The 17,818-nt window shown below is 41.6% G+C and overlaps 1 protein-coding gene across 3 annotated transcripts in view; it reads left to right on the top strand.

Moving 5' to 3' along the window:
• The window catches only part of LOC109874390 (TNF receptor-associated factor 2), a 27,112-nt gene extending 9,294 nt beyond the window's left edge, over positions 1–17,818 (top strand). For all 3 annotated transcript variants that reach the window (XM_031809404.1, XM_031809402.1, XM_031809405.1), the window contains exons 5-11: positions 10,000–10,161; positions 10,317–10,391; positions 11,145–11,219; positions 12,639–12,878; positions 13,139–13,442; positions 13,734–13,882; positions 14,144–17,818. In XM_031809404.1, coding sequence (XP_031665264.1) covers positions 10,000–10,161; positions 10,317–10,391; positions 11,145–11,219; positions 12,639–12,878; positions 13,139–13,442; positions 13,734–13,882; positions 14,144–14,362 — 1,224 coding nt within the window. In that variant the 3' untranslated portion in view covers positions 14,363–17,818. The remainder of the gene's footprint in view (positions 1–9,999; positions 10,162–10,316; positions 10,392–11,144; positions 11,220–12,638; positions 12,879–13,138; positions 13,443–13,733; positions 13,883–14,143) is intronic.

Raw genomic sequence — 17,818 nt, 5'->3', positions numbered from 1 at the left:
TCAGAACTGTGGATAGAATTGTATTTACTTTCACAATGGGGAAGAAAAGAAGTGAGACTGTCTATGCTACATTTCTAGGGCCGATTCAGCAGAAAGTTTTTGTGTTCATGCAGATTGTGCAGTTAAATGTCATGCTGACAACCAACTTGATGATTAGCACAACTTGTGCTAAAAATGTTTTATCGTGTAGGCGTTTCGTGTTGGTTCAGTGGCCTTTTAATGTTGTCGTTGTCTGTGGGAGATTGTGATTTGGAGTCAGTAACAGGTATTCAGTGGACTATAAAAAAAAAAAACCTGTGTTTACTGTAGGATTCACTGGGAAGTGGAAAGACAAACAGTGTTGCTAATCATAAATTTTTTATTTATTTCACCTTTATTTAACAAGGTAGGCTAGTTGAGAACAAGTTCTCATTTACAACTGCGACCTGGCCAAGATGAAGCAAAGCAGTGCGACACAAACAACAACACATGGAATAAACAAGCATACAGTCAATAACACAATAGAAAAAAAAGAAAGTCTATATATAGCGTGTGCAAATGGCGTGAGGTGGTAAGGCAATAAATAGGCCATAGTAGCAAGTAATTACAATTTAGCAAATTAACACTGGAGTGATAGATGTGCAGATGGTGATGTGCAAGTAGAAATACTGGTGTGCAAAAGCGCAGAAAAGTAAATAAAAACAATATGGGGATGAGGTAGGTAGATTGGGTGGGCTATTTACAGATGGGCTATGTATAGCTGCAGCGATTGGTTAGCTGCTCAGATAAGCTGATGTTTAAAGTTAGTGAGGGAAATATAAGTCTCCAGCTTCAGCGATTATTTGCAATTCGTTCCAGTCATTGGCAGCAGAGAACTAGAAGGAAAGGCGGCCAAAGGAGGTGTTTGCTTTGGGAATGACCAGTGAGATATACCTGCTGGAGCACGTGCTACGGGTGGGTGTTGTTATGGCGGAGCTTTACCTAGCATAGACTTATAGATGACTTGGAGCTAGTGGGTCTGGCGACGAATATGTAGCGAAGGCCAGCCGACTAGAGCATACAGGTCGCTGTGTTGGGTGGTATAAGGGGCTTTGGTGACAAAACGGATGGCACTGTGATAGACTGCATCCAGTTTGCTGAGTAGAGTATTGGAAGCTATTTTGTAAATTACATCACCGTAATCGAGGATCGGTAGGATAGTCAGTTTTACGAGGGTATGTTTGGCTGTGTGAGTGAAGGATGCTTTGTTGCGAAATAGGAAGCCAATTCTAGATTTAATTTTGGATTGGATATGTTTAATATGAGTCTGGAAGGAGAGTTTACAGTCTAGCCAGACACCTAGGTATTTGTAGTTGTCCACATATTCTAAGTCAGAACCGTCCAGAGTAGTGATGTTTGTCGGGCGGGCAGGTGCGGGCATCGAACGGTTGAAAAGCATGCATTTGGTTTTACTAGCATTTAAGAGCAGTTGGAGGCCACGGAAGGAGTGTTGTATGGCATTGAAGCTTGTTTGGAGGTTTGTTAACACTGTCCAAAGAAGGGCCAGATGTATACAGAATGGTGTCATTTGCGTAGAGGTGAATCAGAGAATCACCCGCAGCAAGAGCGACATCATTGGTATATACAGAGAAAAGAGTCGGCCTGAGAATTGAACCCTGTGGCACCCCCATAGAGACTGCCAGAGGTCCGGACAACAGGCCCTCCGATTTGACACACTGAACTCTGTCTGAGAAGTAGTTGGTGAACCAGGCGAGGCAGTCATTTGAGAAACTAAGGCTGTTGAGTCTGCCAATAAGAATATGGTGATTGACAGAGTCGAAAACCTTGGTCAGGTCGATGAAGACTGCTGCAAGTACCGTCTTCTATCGATGGCGGTTATGATATCGTTTAGTACCTTGAGCATGGCCGAGGTGCACCCGTGACCAGCTCGAAAACCAGATTGCACAGCGGAAAAGGTACGGTGGGGATTCGAAATGGTCCTGTGATCTGTTTATTAACTTGACTTTTGAAGACTTTAGAAAGGCAGGGCAGGATGGATATAGGTCTATAGCAGTTTGGATCTAGAGTGTCACCCCCTTTTGAAGAGGGGGATGACCGTGGCAGCTTTCCAATCTTTGGGGATCTAGGACGATAAGAAAGAGAGGTTGAACAGACTAGTAATAGGGGTTGCAACAGTGGCGGCATATAATTTTAGAAAGAAAGGGTCCAGATTGTCTAGCCCAGCTGATTTGTACGGGTCCAGGTTTTGCAGCTCTTTCTGAACATCTGCTATCTGGATTTTGGTTAAGGAGAAGCTGGGGAGGCTTGGGCATGTCGGTGCGGAGTAGGATGCAAATTTCTGTTTGAAAAAGCTAGTCTTTGCTTTCTTGACTGACTGCGTGTATTGGTTCCTGACTACCCTGAAAATGTGAATATCACGGGGACTATTCGACGCTACTGCAGTCCACCACAGGATGTTTTTGTATTTGGAGGTCTGGATAATTTCTATGAGGGTGCCCATGTTTACGGATTTACATTGACATAGGCTGAACCGTTTCGTGAGTTTCCAAATGAGGAAAATACTTTAGACAAGTCGTTATTGTTTTATTGTTTTTAGTTATGGTTAAGGTTGGCTTGGGGATATTTTAGAGAAGGGTTGGTAAGGGTATTTGGAAAAACATGCTCACTTACCTGCTCTGCTGCCTTCTTGAGACTGAATGAGAAAAGACGTGGGAAAGATGGCAACACTCTTCTCTCCCCCCACCCCCTTCTCCTCCCACCTGCTTGAAAAACATTTGGCTAGAGCAGGACTGACATTTACTGTAACGATTCACAAGTAGATGGATTCATTTGTATTTGACTTTGTATTTTAACTGGTGTAGTTGTGAGGCACAATTAATTCAACCCTTGGCACACAGTGGTTGAATAAGCAATTTTGAGTTCTTGTTGCACAACCGCAAGCAGTTTCAATGTGCAGTTTCATGCAACACCAAAACAACCACAATAGGCCATACTCTCACAAACACATACAATGTTTCCCATCTCACACAACACCTTTTTCTATATATGAACAATATTTAAGTAGAGCAGTGTTTCATATATGAATCTGTTGTGTCAGTTTAGTTTACAACCATAAAGAGTTTCACACTTTAAAAGTCAATTGTGGCATCTACTGCAGTTCTCTGTGATGTGTAAGGTCACCACGGTCTAACCATACATCCTGCTCCGTTGTGGCCGTTTTCAGTTAAACTAGATGTACTTCTTCTAACTGCCATAACTGGCTGCTTATAAACTCTTTTGCAGCAGACTGGTTAACCATCAACCCAACTGTTATTTTAATCTGGCAAGCTATGACTTGCATAGAGCTGTGTTTACTGAATAGACAGGTTGTCCCTCTTAAGCCAAGGGAGTATGAGTAGGCTATAAAACAGCTATTGTTTTGGCTTATTGTTGATTTTAAAGGATGATTTATTACTGAGAACAGTGTAGCTCAGTCGGTAGAGCATGGCTTTTGCAGCGACAGGGTTGTGGGTTTGATTCCCACGAGGGACCAGTTTGAAAAATAAGTATTAAAATATATTCACTCACTACTATAAGTCACTCTGGATAAGAGCGTCTGCTAAATGACTAAAATGTAAAACATGTTGCAGTCATGCCAAGTCTGCTCCTTTCATAACACAATGCTTTTTAAAGGTCTTTTAAATGTAATTGCATGTTCAGAAAGGAAATGCCATATCGAAATATTTATAACCATTTATTAAGCAATGAATAATGCAAGTCTTGGAGCTATAGGCTCTACTCCTTCAGGTTAGCTCACTGCCCAAGCAAAGCGTCAATATATAATATAGCCTATGGACAGTGAGTGTGGTAAGCTATACCAATCCCCCGACAGAAACACAGAACCTGGTGGTGCGAGCAAGAAGCCGGCGCATAGTTGAAGTAACAGCATGATGAGTGAGGGGACCTGGTCAGCTTAAAATAGACCACCAAATAATGTAGGCGTGATTGATACTAGCCTCTTTGGTACCATCTCAGCAGGTGTGTCAGCTGAGACTGGGCAATCAGGTTTCCTTTCTGAACTGGCTCCGCTTAATTTCAGAAAGAAAGCACCACGAAGAAATATGTTTAACCATTTATTAAAGATGCACTATGCAGAAATTGCTCTGCCATTTTCTGTTTGGAAAAATGTTAATAGTTCTGCCAGTTACTGTTTGTGACTAAACAACTGCATAGTGTAGAGAATCATTGTACTGTCTAAACTGCTGTGAAATATATTTTCCATAACCATGAATATTGTATTATCAGCTGTTTTGAATCTGGTGTACAAAACCGAAAGTAAAAGATGCAAAAAATAAAATTAAGACTGGGAAACAGAACATATTTACCACTTCTTAGACTTGCTTTCAATGAGAATGACAGATTTATAACTAACATTTCTATGTGAATTTGGTCGGGTTGCCCAAAAAGTTACAATATTGCCGCTTTTAAGCAATGAATAATGCAAGTTTTGGCGATTTAGACTCTGCTCCTTCAAGGTAGCTCACTGCCTAAGCAAAGCGTCAATATACAGTATAATATAGCCTATGGGCAGTAAGCGCAGTAAGCTATACCAATCCCCCAAAACAGCCGAACCTTACACCAGACGACTCTGTAGCTACGGCAGAAGCGCCATTTAGATATTATCGAATAGACCAGTTAAGTAATCTTACCATCGCAACAATGAATCCTATGTGAGAATCTTAACCACGTGTGGCATAAACTGAGCAACATGCGACTTCTATCCCTGGTGACGTACCGCCTGGTACCCTCGCTTGAGGCATGATGATCTTCATCTTGGCACGTGAACTATCTGCCTATCTTGCCAACACACACTGAACAAAAATATAAACGCAACGATTTTACTGAGTTACATTTCAGATAAGGAAATCAGTCAATTGAAATAAATAAATTAGTCTCTCATGGCCCTCTATGGATTTCACATGACTGAGCAGGGGCGCAGCCATGGGTGGGCTTGGCTTCCACCCACTGGGAAGCCATGCCCAGACCATCATAATTTGTTTTCCCCCACAAAAAGGCTTTATTACAGATAGAAATACTCCCCAGTCTCATCAGCTTTCTGGATAGCTGGTCTTAGATGATCCCGTAGGTGAAGAAGCTGGATGTGGAGGTCCTGGGCTGGCGTGGTTACACGTGGTCTGCAGTTGTGAGGCTGGTTGAACATACTGCCAAATTCTCTAAAACGATGCTTATGGTAGAGAAATTAACATTAAATTATTTGGTAACAGCTCTGGTAGAAATTCCTGCAGTCAACATGCCAGTTGCATGCTCCCTCAACTTGAGACATCTGTAGCTGTCACGTTCTGTTGTTATGTTTTTGTTTTGGTATGGTCAGGGCGTGAGTTGGGTGGGTTGTCTATGTTAGTTTTTCTATGATTTGCTATTTCTGTGTTTGGCCTGGTATGGTTCTCAATCAGAGGCAGCTGTCAATTGTTGTCCCTGATTGAGAACCATATTTAGGGAGCCTGTTTTCTATTGTGTTTCGTGGGTGATTATTTTCTGTTTTCTGTTGTGTCTGCACCAGCCAGAACTGTTTTCGGTCATTTCTCTTTGGTATTTTTGTTATTTCCATGTTCATTTTAATAAATATGGACACATACCACGCTGCACCTTGGTCCTCACCTTCTTCCACCAACAACGGCCGTTACAGTAGCATTGTGTTGTGACAAAACTACACATTTTAGTAGCCTTTTATTGTCACCAGCCCAATAATGATCATGCGGTTTAATCAGCTTCTTGATATACCCCACCTGTTAGCTGGATGGATTATCTTGGCAAAGGAGAAATGCTCACGAACAGGGATATAAACAAATTTGTGCACAGACATTTCGTACGTATGGAGCATTACTGGGATTATTTTATTTCGGTTCATGGACCATGGGACCAACGCTATACATATTACATTTATATTTTTGTTCAATGTGTGTGTGTACGGTACCTGTTAGATATTGGGGGCATCCTGGGATGTGCTTTTGTATGTTATTGCTGTAAGAGTGAGTTAGCTAGCATGCTCTATAATGGTCGCATTAGCCCCTGCTATTTCAGTTATTTCCATGCTGACAGACAAATCACGAATCTATAGCCATCAACATACTATTGTCCTGCACATCTAATGTGCTTCCTTGTGTCTATTGTTGGAATAAACACCAATCAACTGGGATCGCTGGCTGGGCAGTTCTTTCTTTAAAAACACAACGGAAGAGTTACGAATTACGAACACAATCTTTTACACGGGGACCGAGACCAGTCTTCTTGTCTTTGCTGGACATCTGTGCATCAGTGATAAACAATGGATCGACCAGCGTGGAGAGTGGTCGGCATTGCAGATAGTGTAACATGGAAGAGGAACATGGAACATAGTTTGAGCAATGACAACTGGAGTACCTTTATACCCTTCCTATTAGTTTTAGAATGAGTTAATAATTGGTTACATAGACTTTTGGCCTCCCATCCCATTCTAAACACCCATTGCCAACTTTGTATTCATGTGACCTGATGAAATTGCTGTACAATATGACCTTGTTGCCATCTGAAGCACATTCAGATGTCATAAATCAGCACTGTAGAGCTCTTCCTGTACTATGCCGTGCCTTGATTGTATTACTGTTGATGATATCTGGAAATATGCATGTACACCCTGGCCCATCTACTGTTGCTAGCCCCAATTCTGACTTGTACTCTATCTGCTTCACTGATTTCTGCTCCCGTAAAAGCCTGGGATTTCTGCAAGTTAACACTAGAAGCTTATTACCAAAAATAGATCAATTGAAAATGCGGGTTCAGAGCTCCAATCCAGATGTGTTGGTCACTGAGACGTGGGTAAGGAAGAGTGTTTTGAATACTGATGTTAAACTTTCTGGTTATAACCTTTTTCAGAAAGCCAGATCTTCCAAAGGTGGCGGAGTGGCAATCTTTACCAAGGATCACCTTCAGTGCTCGGTTGTCTCCACAAAGCCTGTCCCCAAACAATTTGATTTGCTGGTTTTAAGTATTCAACTTTCAAATAGCGCTTTGTTGCTGGGTGCTATCGTCCTCCATCAGCACCGGCCTGTACCCTACCTGCCCTAAGCTCTCTCCTGGCCCCTTACACCAAGTCTGAATTTGTCCTGCTAGGTGACCTAAACTGGGACATGCTTAAACCACCTGACCAAGTCCTAAAGCAATGGGATTCCCTAAATCTTTCTCATATTATCACCAATCCCACTAGGTATGACTCCAACACCCAGAAATGGCTACTCTTCTTGATGTTATCCTCACAAATAATCCTGGTATCAGTCTGGTGCTTTCTGTTAAAACCTTAGGGATCACTGTTTTACAGCCTGTGTTCGTAATGGCTGCACAGTGAAACGACGTTTCCTGATTTGTCATAGATGCTTGCTAAAAAACGTTCATGAGCAAGCCTTCCTTCATGACCTGACCTGGCCTTGATCCCCTCTGTCGAAGACACTTGGACCTTTAAAAAAAATATTTTCAGTGGTATTATTAACAAACACGACCCCATAAAGAACATGAGAATTAAAAACAGATTCAGGCCCTGGTTCTACCGTGATCTTGCATAGTTACTCCACCTCAAGAATTGCATTTGGCGAAAGGCTCGGCACACGCATACTCGGGCTGACTGGCTCTCGTTTAGGAAAATGAGAAATAAGTGAACTCAGGCTATCCGGAAGGCTGAAGTTAGTTACTTTAAAGAGCAGTTCTTTCTCTGTGGGTCTAACCCCAAGAAGTTCTGGAAAACTGTTAAAGACCTGGAGAATAAACCCTCCTCCCCACAGCTGCCCATGTCCCTTAAAGTTGATGATGTGGTTGTTACTGACTGAGCTCTTTAATCCCCACTTCATTAAGTCAGGATTTCTATTTGACTCAGCCATGCCTCCTTACCCGTTCAACATTTCCTCATCTCCCACCCCTTTTAATACGACTATCTCTGATGCTTCTCCCTCTTTTTCCCCTGCCCTGCTAAATGTTGCACATTTATTACAAATAAAAAAACAGAAATACCTTATTTATATAAAGTATTCAGACCCTTTGCTATGAGACTCAAAATTTTGCTCAGATGCATCATGTTTCCATTGATCGTCCTCGAGATGTTTCTACAACTTGATTGGAGTCCACCTGTGATAAATTCAATTGATTGGAGAGGATTTGGAAAGACACACACCTGTCTATATAAGATCCCACAGTTGACAGTGCATGTCAGAGCAAAAACCAAGCAATGAGGTCGAAGGAATTGTCCATAGAGATCCAAGACAGGGTTGTGTCAAGGCACAGATCTGGGGAAGGGTACCAAAACATTTCTGAAGCATTGAAGGTCCCCAAGAACACGGTGGCCTCCATCATTCTTAAATGGAAGAAGTTTGGAACCACAAGGCTCACTGATGAAACCAAGATTGAACTCTTAGGCCTGAATGTCAAGTGTCACATCTGGAAGAAAGCTGGCACCATACCTACAGTGAAGCATGGTGGTGGCAGCATCATGCTGTGGGGATGTTTTTCAGCGGCAAGGATTGGGAGACTAGTCAGGATCGAGGAAAAGATTAACAGAGCAAACTACAGAGAGATCAGTGATGAAAACCTGCTCCAGAGTGCTCAGGACCTTAAACTTGGGCGAATGTTCGCCTTCCAACAGGACAACGACCCTAAGCACACAGCCAAGACACCGCTGGAGTGGCTTCGGGACAAGTCTCTGAATGTCCTTGAGTGACACAGCCAGAGCCCGGACTTAAACCAGATCGAACATCTCTGGAGAGACCTGAAAATAGCTGTGCATATACTTTCTGAATGCACTGTGTATCTTGAGCGTAGAGGACCACTAGGATTCTGGCCAATCCTGAATAGAGGGCATAGGTTGTTGCAAATGCATGCAAGGATAAAGATTAACACAGACTACAGTGGCTGGTTTTGGTTGTCCTTTCTTAACCTCTTCTGTCCCGAGATCCCAACAAAAATAGGCTTTTAATTTATCTGACCTTCATTTATCTGCATGTCCAGCCCTTATATTTAGCTTCACAATGAAGTGTTTTACTATTTTATTTTCAGGACAACCAGGGCTACAAGTAGAAAACAAAACCATTTGACATAAACAGTTGCATTCATGAGTTTTATAGACAAATGTCAATATAATAATAAGGTCCGTCAAAGCAAAAACATGATAAAAATGAATTTATATGAATGCTGTAAGTACAGAAATCACTGGGAATTGAATGTCCAACTAGTCAGTGACAAGTGTTTGGAGTTTGACAGCAACTATGTGAGCTAATCACAGTGCTATAGACACTATGTCCTGGGATTTCCTATGATCTACAGTGGGGAGAACAAGTATTTGATACACTGACGATTTTGCAGGTTTTCCTACTTACAAAGCATGTAGAGGTCTGTATTTTTCTTATCATAGGTACACTTAAACTGTGAGAGACAAAAATCCAGAAAATCACATTGTATGATTTTTAAGTAATTAATTTGCATTTCCACCCAACACATTCCAAAGCCATCTGTCTTTCTACAGAGACCCATTATCTTTCACTCCTTATACACTATGTGTCTGATTTATCATGTCTTTAATATCTCAATGTTCAAAGTTTACCCCGAATCCGACACCACTCTGGTGCATCATAGAAGAGCAGAACATGTTGCATGTCGGTGAGAGTCTCAGCTTTTCATAGATAGCTTTTAGTAGTTTGTAGCTCAAACCATTAGGACTCTACAGTCGTTTTTTGTGGAAAAAAAGACCTGGGCCGGGCCCCTTCGGGATCCGTCATTGTCTCAAAAACACTGGTCTCGTTTAGCCCCTGTTAATCCCACAGATTAAAGGTTGGTATCTATGGATGCAGAAGAAATCCAATGGTACAACCCACACGTCTGTAGCTCAAACACATTATGTTTAAAAGGGGTTAAAGTCAAAAACTCGGTAGGACTCATTGGGTTAATACTGCTACACGTTTCTGCAAATGGTCAGTGGTAAAACTCTTTGTTTTTGTTTCCCAGGCACAACACGAGGGCAAGTGTGAGTATGAGCGAGTACCATGTGAAACCTGCCAGGTCCTTATCCTGCGCAGTGAAAAAGAGAGGCATAATGAGAGAGAATGTGAAGCAAGGACATTGAACTGCAAGTACTGCAAAGTCTCCTTCAACTTCAAGGAAATCAAGGTGAGAAGCATATCTGGAAAACACCAATGGCCAACAAATGTACAAGTGGACACAGTACTCCAGACAGTCAGATTCTGATGAGATGGTTATGGAATGTGTGGATTCTGAGATGAACTGATATTCTCATACCAACTCCCACTCCTTATCTATTACAGGCTCATGATGAAATCTGCCAGAAGTTTCCCATGCAGTGCAAGGACTGTGGAAAGAAAAAGATCCCACGAGAAAAGGTCTGTCCTCTACTGTGTCTTTTAAAAGTCTTCATTTGGCTTGCTTTCTAGGTCAATTAATCTTATCAGCCGTGGTCCTATACAGTTTCTGCTTTCAATAAATATACATTGTTGCCTAGTCAAGTGGAGTAGGCCAGAGCATGAACAGACTCATTTACCACTCTTTAATAGAAGTAGGTCTCACTACGAAGTCTTCTCATAACAGAACTAAGAAGGTAGTTGCACTTTGTTTGAGTTAGCCCTTTGAACTTAGAATAAAATAACCTCAACAGTCATCGACTTTTTTTTTTGGAGCTGTTTAATAAACATTCAAAAATCTCAGAAAACCAAAGTCTACAAAAATAACATAATAGGGTGAAAAACCCGTCGCACACCAGAACAAATAACACACCTACATACAACAAACCATCTCTGACAAGGACATGAGGGGAAACAGAGGGTTAAATACACACCTACATACAACAAACCATCTCTGACAAGGACATGAGGGGAAACAGAGGGTTAAATACACAACGTGTAATGAATGGGATTGGAACCAGGTGTGTAGGAAGACGAGACAAAACCAATGGAAAATGAAAAATGGATCAAGGATGGCTAGAAGGTCGGTGACGTCGACCGCCGAACACCACCCAAAGAAGGAGAGGGACCGACTTCGGCGGAAGTCGTGACAATAATGCCGGTTATTTTCAGGGTTAAGCCCCAATTTAATCTCCATAACCCCCTGATCTTTCTCTTTCTGTTCTCTCCCTGCAGTTTCTAGATCACAGCAGATCCTGTGCCAAGTCTAAGACTGCATGTCCGTTCAGTGAGGTCGGCTGCAAGGTTGTGGTGTGTATAGAAGATCAATTATATCTATTCAGATAAGGTTTTATCTACAGTATATGATGATGGCCTTCTTAGATATTTGAAAAATGCATATCTTTGATTGTAATGTCCCAGACAACTCTTGAATACTGTTTCCTGTTTGTCAGAGGAAACTGGTTTGTTTTTCTCAGTTTTCTCCTATGACTTGCCCTCATCTGACAGTCAAATAAATCTGGCTAAATTTGTAGTTTTTATTTTTAAAAATCCCCTCTTTCCTCTTGTTTTTCTGAGTCACCTTGACTACTCCATGGCATGCAGACAGTGAACAATGTTCTGTTGATTGTTTGGTTTATAGTTAGACCTTTATAATTAGACACTTGTGGCAACTTCTTGGTTGAGGCACAAGTAGTATCCAACCTAGTAGTACGTACAGCATGATCTGACATCTACTTGGCCATTGTTGTGGTGCAAAAATTGTCTGTCCTCGGTTGTAACACTCACCCTAACCCTAACCCTACTGCGTTCCAAACTGCCTCTGGAAGCAACATCGGCACAATAATTGTTTGTTGGTGTAAAGCTTGTCCCCATTGGACTCTGTAGCAGTGGAAACGCGTTCTCTGGAGTGTTGATTCACGCTTCACCGTTGTGGCAGTCCAACGGACGGATCTGCGTTTGGCGGATGCCAAGAGAATGCTACCTGCCCGAATGCAACTGTAAATATAGGTGGAGGAGGAATAATGGTCTGGGGATGTTTTTCATGGTTCGGCTAGGCCCCTTAGTTCCAGTGAAGGGAAATCTTAATGCTACATCATACAATGACATTCTAGATGATTCTGTGCTTCCAACTTTGTGGCAACAACAGTTTGTGGAAGGCCCTTTCCTGTTTCAGCATGACAATGCCGGCGTTCACAAAGCGATGTCCATACAGAAATGGTTTGTCGAGATCGGTGTGGAAGAAATTGACTGGCCTGCACAGAGCCCTGACATCAATCCCATCAAACACTTTTGTGATGAATTGGAACGCCGACTGCGAAGCCAGTCCTAATCTTCTAACACCTCATTAATGCTCTTGTGGCTGAATGGAAGCAAGTCCCCGCAGCAATGTTCCAATATCTATTGGAAAGCCTTCCCAGAAGAGTGGCGTTTGTTATAGCAGCAAAGGGGGGACCAACTCCATATTAATGCCCATGATTCTGGAATGAGATGTTTGACGAGCAGGTGTCCACACAATTTCTTGGGTATTAGACACACCCTCAACAGAGAGACGTCTCAAAAGAGACATCTAGTGTTTGAGAGTAAATGTTCTGAGCTTTATGTGCAGTCCCCTACAATTGAACTCCAGCTTGAATCTCCATATTGAAGGGCATCTAAAATTGACACTGAACAGTATGATACAGACTAGTTAACTCAATGTGCTTAACGCCTTGTGTTGTGTCAACACAGATTGATAATGGGAAGCACAGTGACCACGAGCAGACTAGTGTCATGGAGCACATGCGTCTGATCCTGGCGATGATGTCTCTGGTGCGGCTTCAGCGTCCAGAGGCCCCAGGGCTGGGGGAGTGGCAGGAGGACTCTGGGCTGGGCCTGTACCGCGCTCCCGAAGATGGAGCCACAGCTACTGCAGCCACAGATGGGGGAGGAGCCGCTGCCTCTGGACAGACCTTTGGTCTTGACCACAAGGTTGGCTTAACTTGGTCTGATGCATTTGATGAATAGGAAATACTACGGAAGCTATTGTTGTCTTATATATTGTTTTAAAGCTTCCCTTGTTTAACAGGACAATGTCAACCAAGCTGTTAAATGATAAATTGGATTGGCATCCTACTTGTTATTGAACTCTTACAGATGGCCTGAATACTAATCCATACAGAGATGTTGCAGATGCAGTAACACATAATGAAGGACTTGTCTTCATTGTATTCTCTGTTGTGGTCCTGCAGGTGAGAGCACTGGAGAATATAGTGTGTGTATTGAACAGGGAAGTAGAGAGGAGTTCTCTCACTTTAGAGGCCTTCTCACGGCAACATCGTCTAGACCAAGACAAGATTGAGAACCTCGGCAACAAGGTACGTCAACTAGAGCGTACTCTCACCATGCGGGACCTACAACTGGCTGAGACAGACCAGACTCTGAGAGAACTCCAGTTTTGCACCTTTGATGGTGTCTTTGTCTGGAAGATCGCCGACTTCTCACGGCGCCGCCAGGATGCTGTGGCTGGGCGAACACCCGCTATGTTCTCACCAGGTTAGATCTGCCCGGATTATTTTATTCTTATGTTATTCACCGGTCCTTAAGGCCTGCAGTTACAAGTTGACTGGCTTTAACTTGAAAATCCTTCTATCTTCATTTAGGAAAATCTGATTTGATATCTTTTTTTTAATCTCCTTGCTCTTTAGTGTATCATAAGTATACCATACTCTATGCACATTTATGGCAATGTAATTCCACAAGCATGCACTCATTTTTACCACAAGTGACTCAATAAGTCACAGATGCACATACTGTGATTCTAATATAGTTCCTCTTATCCCGTAGCATTCTACTCAAGTAAATATGGCTATAAGATGTGTCTGAGACTGTATCTGAATGGGGACGGAACGGGTCGAGGGACTCACCTTTCTCTTTTCTTCGTGGTGATGAGGGGCAAGTGTGACGCTCTGCTCAAATGGCCCTTCAGTCAGAAGGTAAGACTTGAGTAAATAAGGGATACAAAGTATATTGAAAGCATGAGCTTTCCAATAGAATTCCAGGCACTGGAATCTATGCCAAGGTACATTGAAGCTGTTCTGGCTCGTAGTGGCCCAACACCCTATTAAGACACTTTGTTTTTGTTTCCTTTATTTTGTCTGTTACCTGTGTCTAACATTAGTAACTACAACAAAATGCATTATAGTAAAAACTAAATATTAAATCTCCGTCCTCTTTCCTCGTTCTCTTCCCTGCAGGTGACACTGATGCTGCTGGATCAGAATAACAGGGAGCATATCATTGATGCCTTCCGGCCTGATGTAAGCTCCACCTCTTTCCAGCGGCCAATCAGTGAGATGAACATAGCCAGTGGCTGCCCACTCTTCTGCCCATTGGCTAAACTGGCAGGCAAGAGCTCCTACCTTAGGGATGACACCATTTTCATCAAGGCCATTGTAGACCTCACAGGCCTGTAGTGACTGTGGAAGTCAAAGGCTTGTAGAAGTGATGGTCAAAGGTCTGTCGAAACAGGAAGGGGTAGTTAAAGGCCCAAAAATGCACAGCAGAAGAACACAGACAATGATGACTTATGACCATAAAATACATTAAATTATAAATATATTAAATAATATAATATAATTATAAGCATAATCTAGGCAGTGTCTATTTAGCCAGCTAACAGCATTTGAATGAAAACTCAGGTGGGTCAGAAATTCTCTCAGGGAGAGCGCTATCTCAAGGGTTCGGTCCATTCGTCAGATCTGCAGGATTATATAGATATTGTGAATTGTATTCATTGAAGGCACTGGGAGTCACATTTGTGGAACCATCAAGTGTGCAGGATGCACCACCAGTTGCATGATAAGGCATTTACAGGGGATTTCCAACATATTGTTAATCAGATTGCAATGGAGGGTCTAGCCCACCCCATATGGGCCATCTACGAGTGACGTATTGTTCACCATAGTTCACACTGTAATATTTAAAGTAATAGTTACAGAGTCTTATAGTGGATGTCAGAAATAGATCTCGCATATGGGACAATGGAGCGCCCTTCACTGGTAACGAAAAGAGAGATCAGTAGATTGGACACCATTGCCTTGAATTAATAAGTCTCAACATCCTTTACATAAACATGCAAATTGTGGTGGACTATTCAAGCATTGGTTCAGAGGACCACAGTATGACTCATAATACCCATAAAACCTAGCAGTCAAACAGGGAAATGGTTCCAATCATTTTTTTCACCATTAATTTTTCCCATAGGGGATTTTAGAAACACTTAAAATAAGGGGTATGTTTCATGTAGGCTTACCCTGGCATGATGTTTTGATAACTGTGTAAATCTCTCTAGGACAAGGTGACTTTTATAAATATACTCACCTGTATTTACCCCCAAATTCAATGCTAATTAGCTGCTAATGTGGCTATCATAAAGGACTACAAATGCCATGATGATCTGGGCGAGACTGCCGAATCGAGGCAAAGGTAATAATGTCTGGATTAACTAATGTTAGCAGAATGTAATAATGAATAAATTGGCTAAATTTCTTTAAATGGACAATTCTGTGAACTGTCTTGTGCAAGTTTTAAATTGACACAATACCTGTTAGCAAAGGTGTCGGCTAGAGATGACGTGCAGGAGCTTACAGGGATTTGTCGTTTTGCATTACGTCTACGTTGATGCCAATTAGTAATTTATTTTCTGCAAGTAAATAGAGCAGAATATATTGATAAGTCACCTTGTCCAACAGAGATTAATGTGGTTGTCAAAATGTTCCGACAGGGTGTTCCTCCACGAATCATCCCTGAGTTTAAGGGTGTCTAAAATCCCCTATGGGGAAAAAAGAATAGTGTGAAAATGATTGAAACCATTTCCCTGTTTGACCGCTATGTTTTATGGGTATTATGACACCTTCGCTGTGGGGTTCTTTTGGCCCTCTTGCTCAGCCTATTTCTCACTGATTGTAAAAGATCCGTAGTGTTATTTGCTAATGTTTTATAAAAATGTTTGCTAAAGTATTTTTCACTAGAAAATGAGTAACCTTACCGGCAAAATATACTTTTAACATCTAATGCTGTTAGCCGGCTAGATAACCACTGCCTCTAAATAATATATAAATCTCACACACAGTGCATTCGTAAAGTATTCAGACCACTTGACTTTTTCCACATTTTGTTACGTTACAGCCTTATTCTAAAACTGATTAAATACATTTTTTTCTTCATCAATCTACACACAATACCTGAATAATGACAAAGGAAAAACTGGTTTTTAGACATTTTTGCAAATGTATTAAAAATACAACTTAAATATGACATTTACATTAGTATTCAGACCCTTTACTCAGTACTTAGTTGAAGCGCCTATTTGCAGCGATTACAGCCTTGAGTCTTCTTGGTTATGACGCTTACAAGCTTGGCACACCTGTATTTGGTGAGTTTCTCCTATTCTTCTGTGCAGATCCTCTCAAGCTCTTATCAGGTTGGATGGGGAGTGTTGCTGAACAGCTAATTTCAGGTTTCTCCAAAGATGTTCAAGTCTGGGCTCTGGCTGGGCCACTCAAGGAAATTCGGAGACTTGTCCCGAAGCCAGTCCTGCTTTGTCTTGGCTGTGTGCTTAAGGTTGTTGTCCTGTTGGAAGATGAACCTTTGCCCCAGTCTGAGGTCCTGAGCACTCTGGAACAGGTTTTCATCAAGGATCTCTCTGTACTTTGCTCCGTTCATCTTTTCCTCAATCCTGACTAGTCTCCCAGTCCCTGCCACTGAAAGAGCAGATGCAGCATGATGCTGTAGTGCCAGATTTCCTCCAGATGTAACGCTTGGCATTCAGGCCAAAGAGTTCAATCTTGGTTTCATCAGACCAGAGAATCTTGGTCAGAGTCCTTTAGGTGCATTTTAGCTAACTCCAAGCAGGCAGTGGGACCTTACCAAATCATGTCCAATCAAGATGTAGGAACATCTCAAGGATGATCAATGGAAGCAAGATGCAGCTGAGCTCAATTTCAAATCTCATAGTAAAGGGTCTAAATATTTATGTAAATCAGTTGTTTCCGTTTTTCATTTTTTATAACTATGTTTTTTTTATTTATCTAAAAACATGTTTGTCATTATGGGGTATTGTGTGTAGATTAATGAGGATTTAATCAATTTTAGAACAAGGCTGTAACGTAACAAAATGTGGAAAAAGGGAAGGGGTCTGAATACCTTCCGAATCCACTGTATATACACTACTGTATGGTGTGCATAAGTACACCACAGCATAGACATATAAAGTAAAGAAATGATTCAATACATTATCATATTATAAATGAATTATATAAGATAACTGTTATAAAGTGATAAGCTGAGGAAGCTCCTTCTCTTTTCAAATACTAAATGCATCTTTACTTTCAAATAACAAGCTTATTTCTAGATGGTGAGCTCACTCATAAATGCCCTTTAGCAAGCTATTATATATGCCAGGGATGGGCAACTGGTGGCCCGCGGTCACCTTTTGTAGGCCTGTGGACCAATAAAGAAAAAAATAGGTTCGGGTAGGGGGGGGGGGGGTGTATGGATGTGGGTACGCAGAGTCACAAGGAAACAGTGGACCCTCATTAGTTCTGTTTTTTTGTTGGCCTCATCCAAGTTGCCAATCCCTGATATAAGCAATTGTATTGAATATAACAATGGAGTGTTTCTGAATGTTATTTACTTGTGACGGGCTCTCTTTCTTGTGTAAAGTGAAGAAGGACAATATAGATCTTAAGATTAACACACGCTACAAGTAGATCGCCTTCACATTATTCTGGGTCATTCATTATTTGTGTGATTTACTGAAGCATTTATGGTTAAGCTTTTATGATTACGTTTCTGCATGTGTTCATGTAGATCTAGTATGAATCTTTAATTATCACATCCATTAAATTGACAGACAAAGTTTTTTTTTT

Source organism: Oncorhynchus kisutch, linkage group LG29, assembly GCF_002021735.2.
Source record: "Oncorhynchus kisutch isolate 150728-3 linkage group LG29, Okis_V2, whole genome shotgun sequence".
NCBI lineage: Eukaryota > Metazoa > Chordata > Actinopteri > Salmoniformes > Salmonidae > Oncorhynchus > Oncorhynchus kisutch.
Note: the sequence above shows the minus strand (reverse complement) of the source record. Positions and strands in the feature narration are given on the sequence as shown.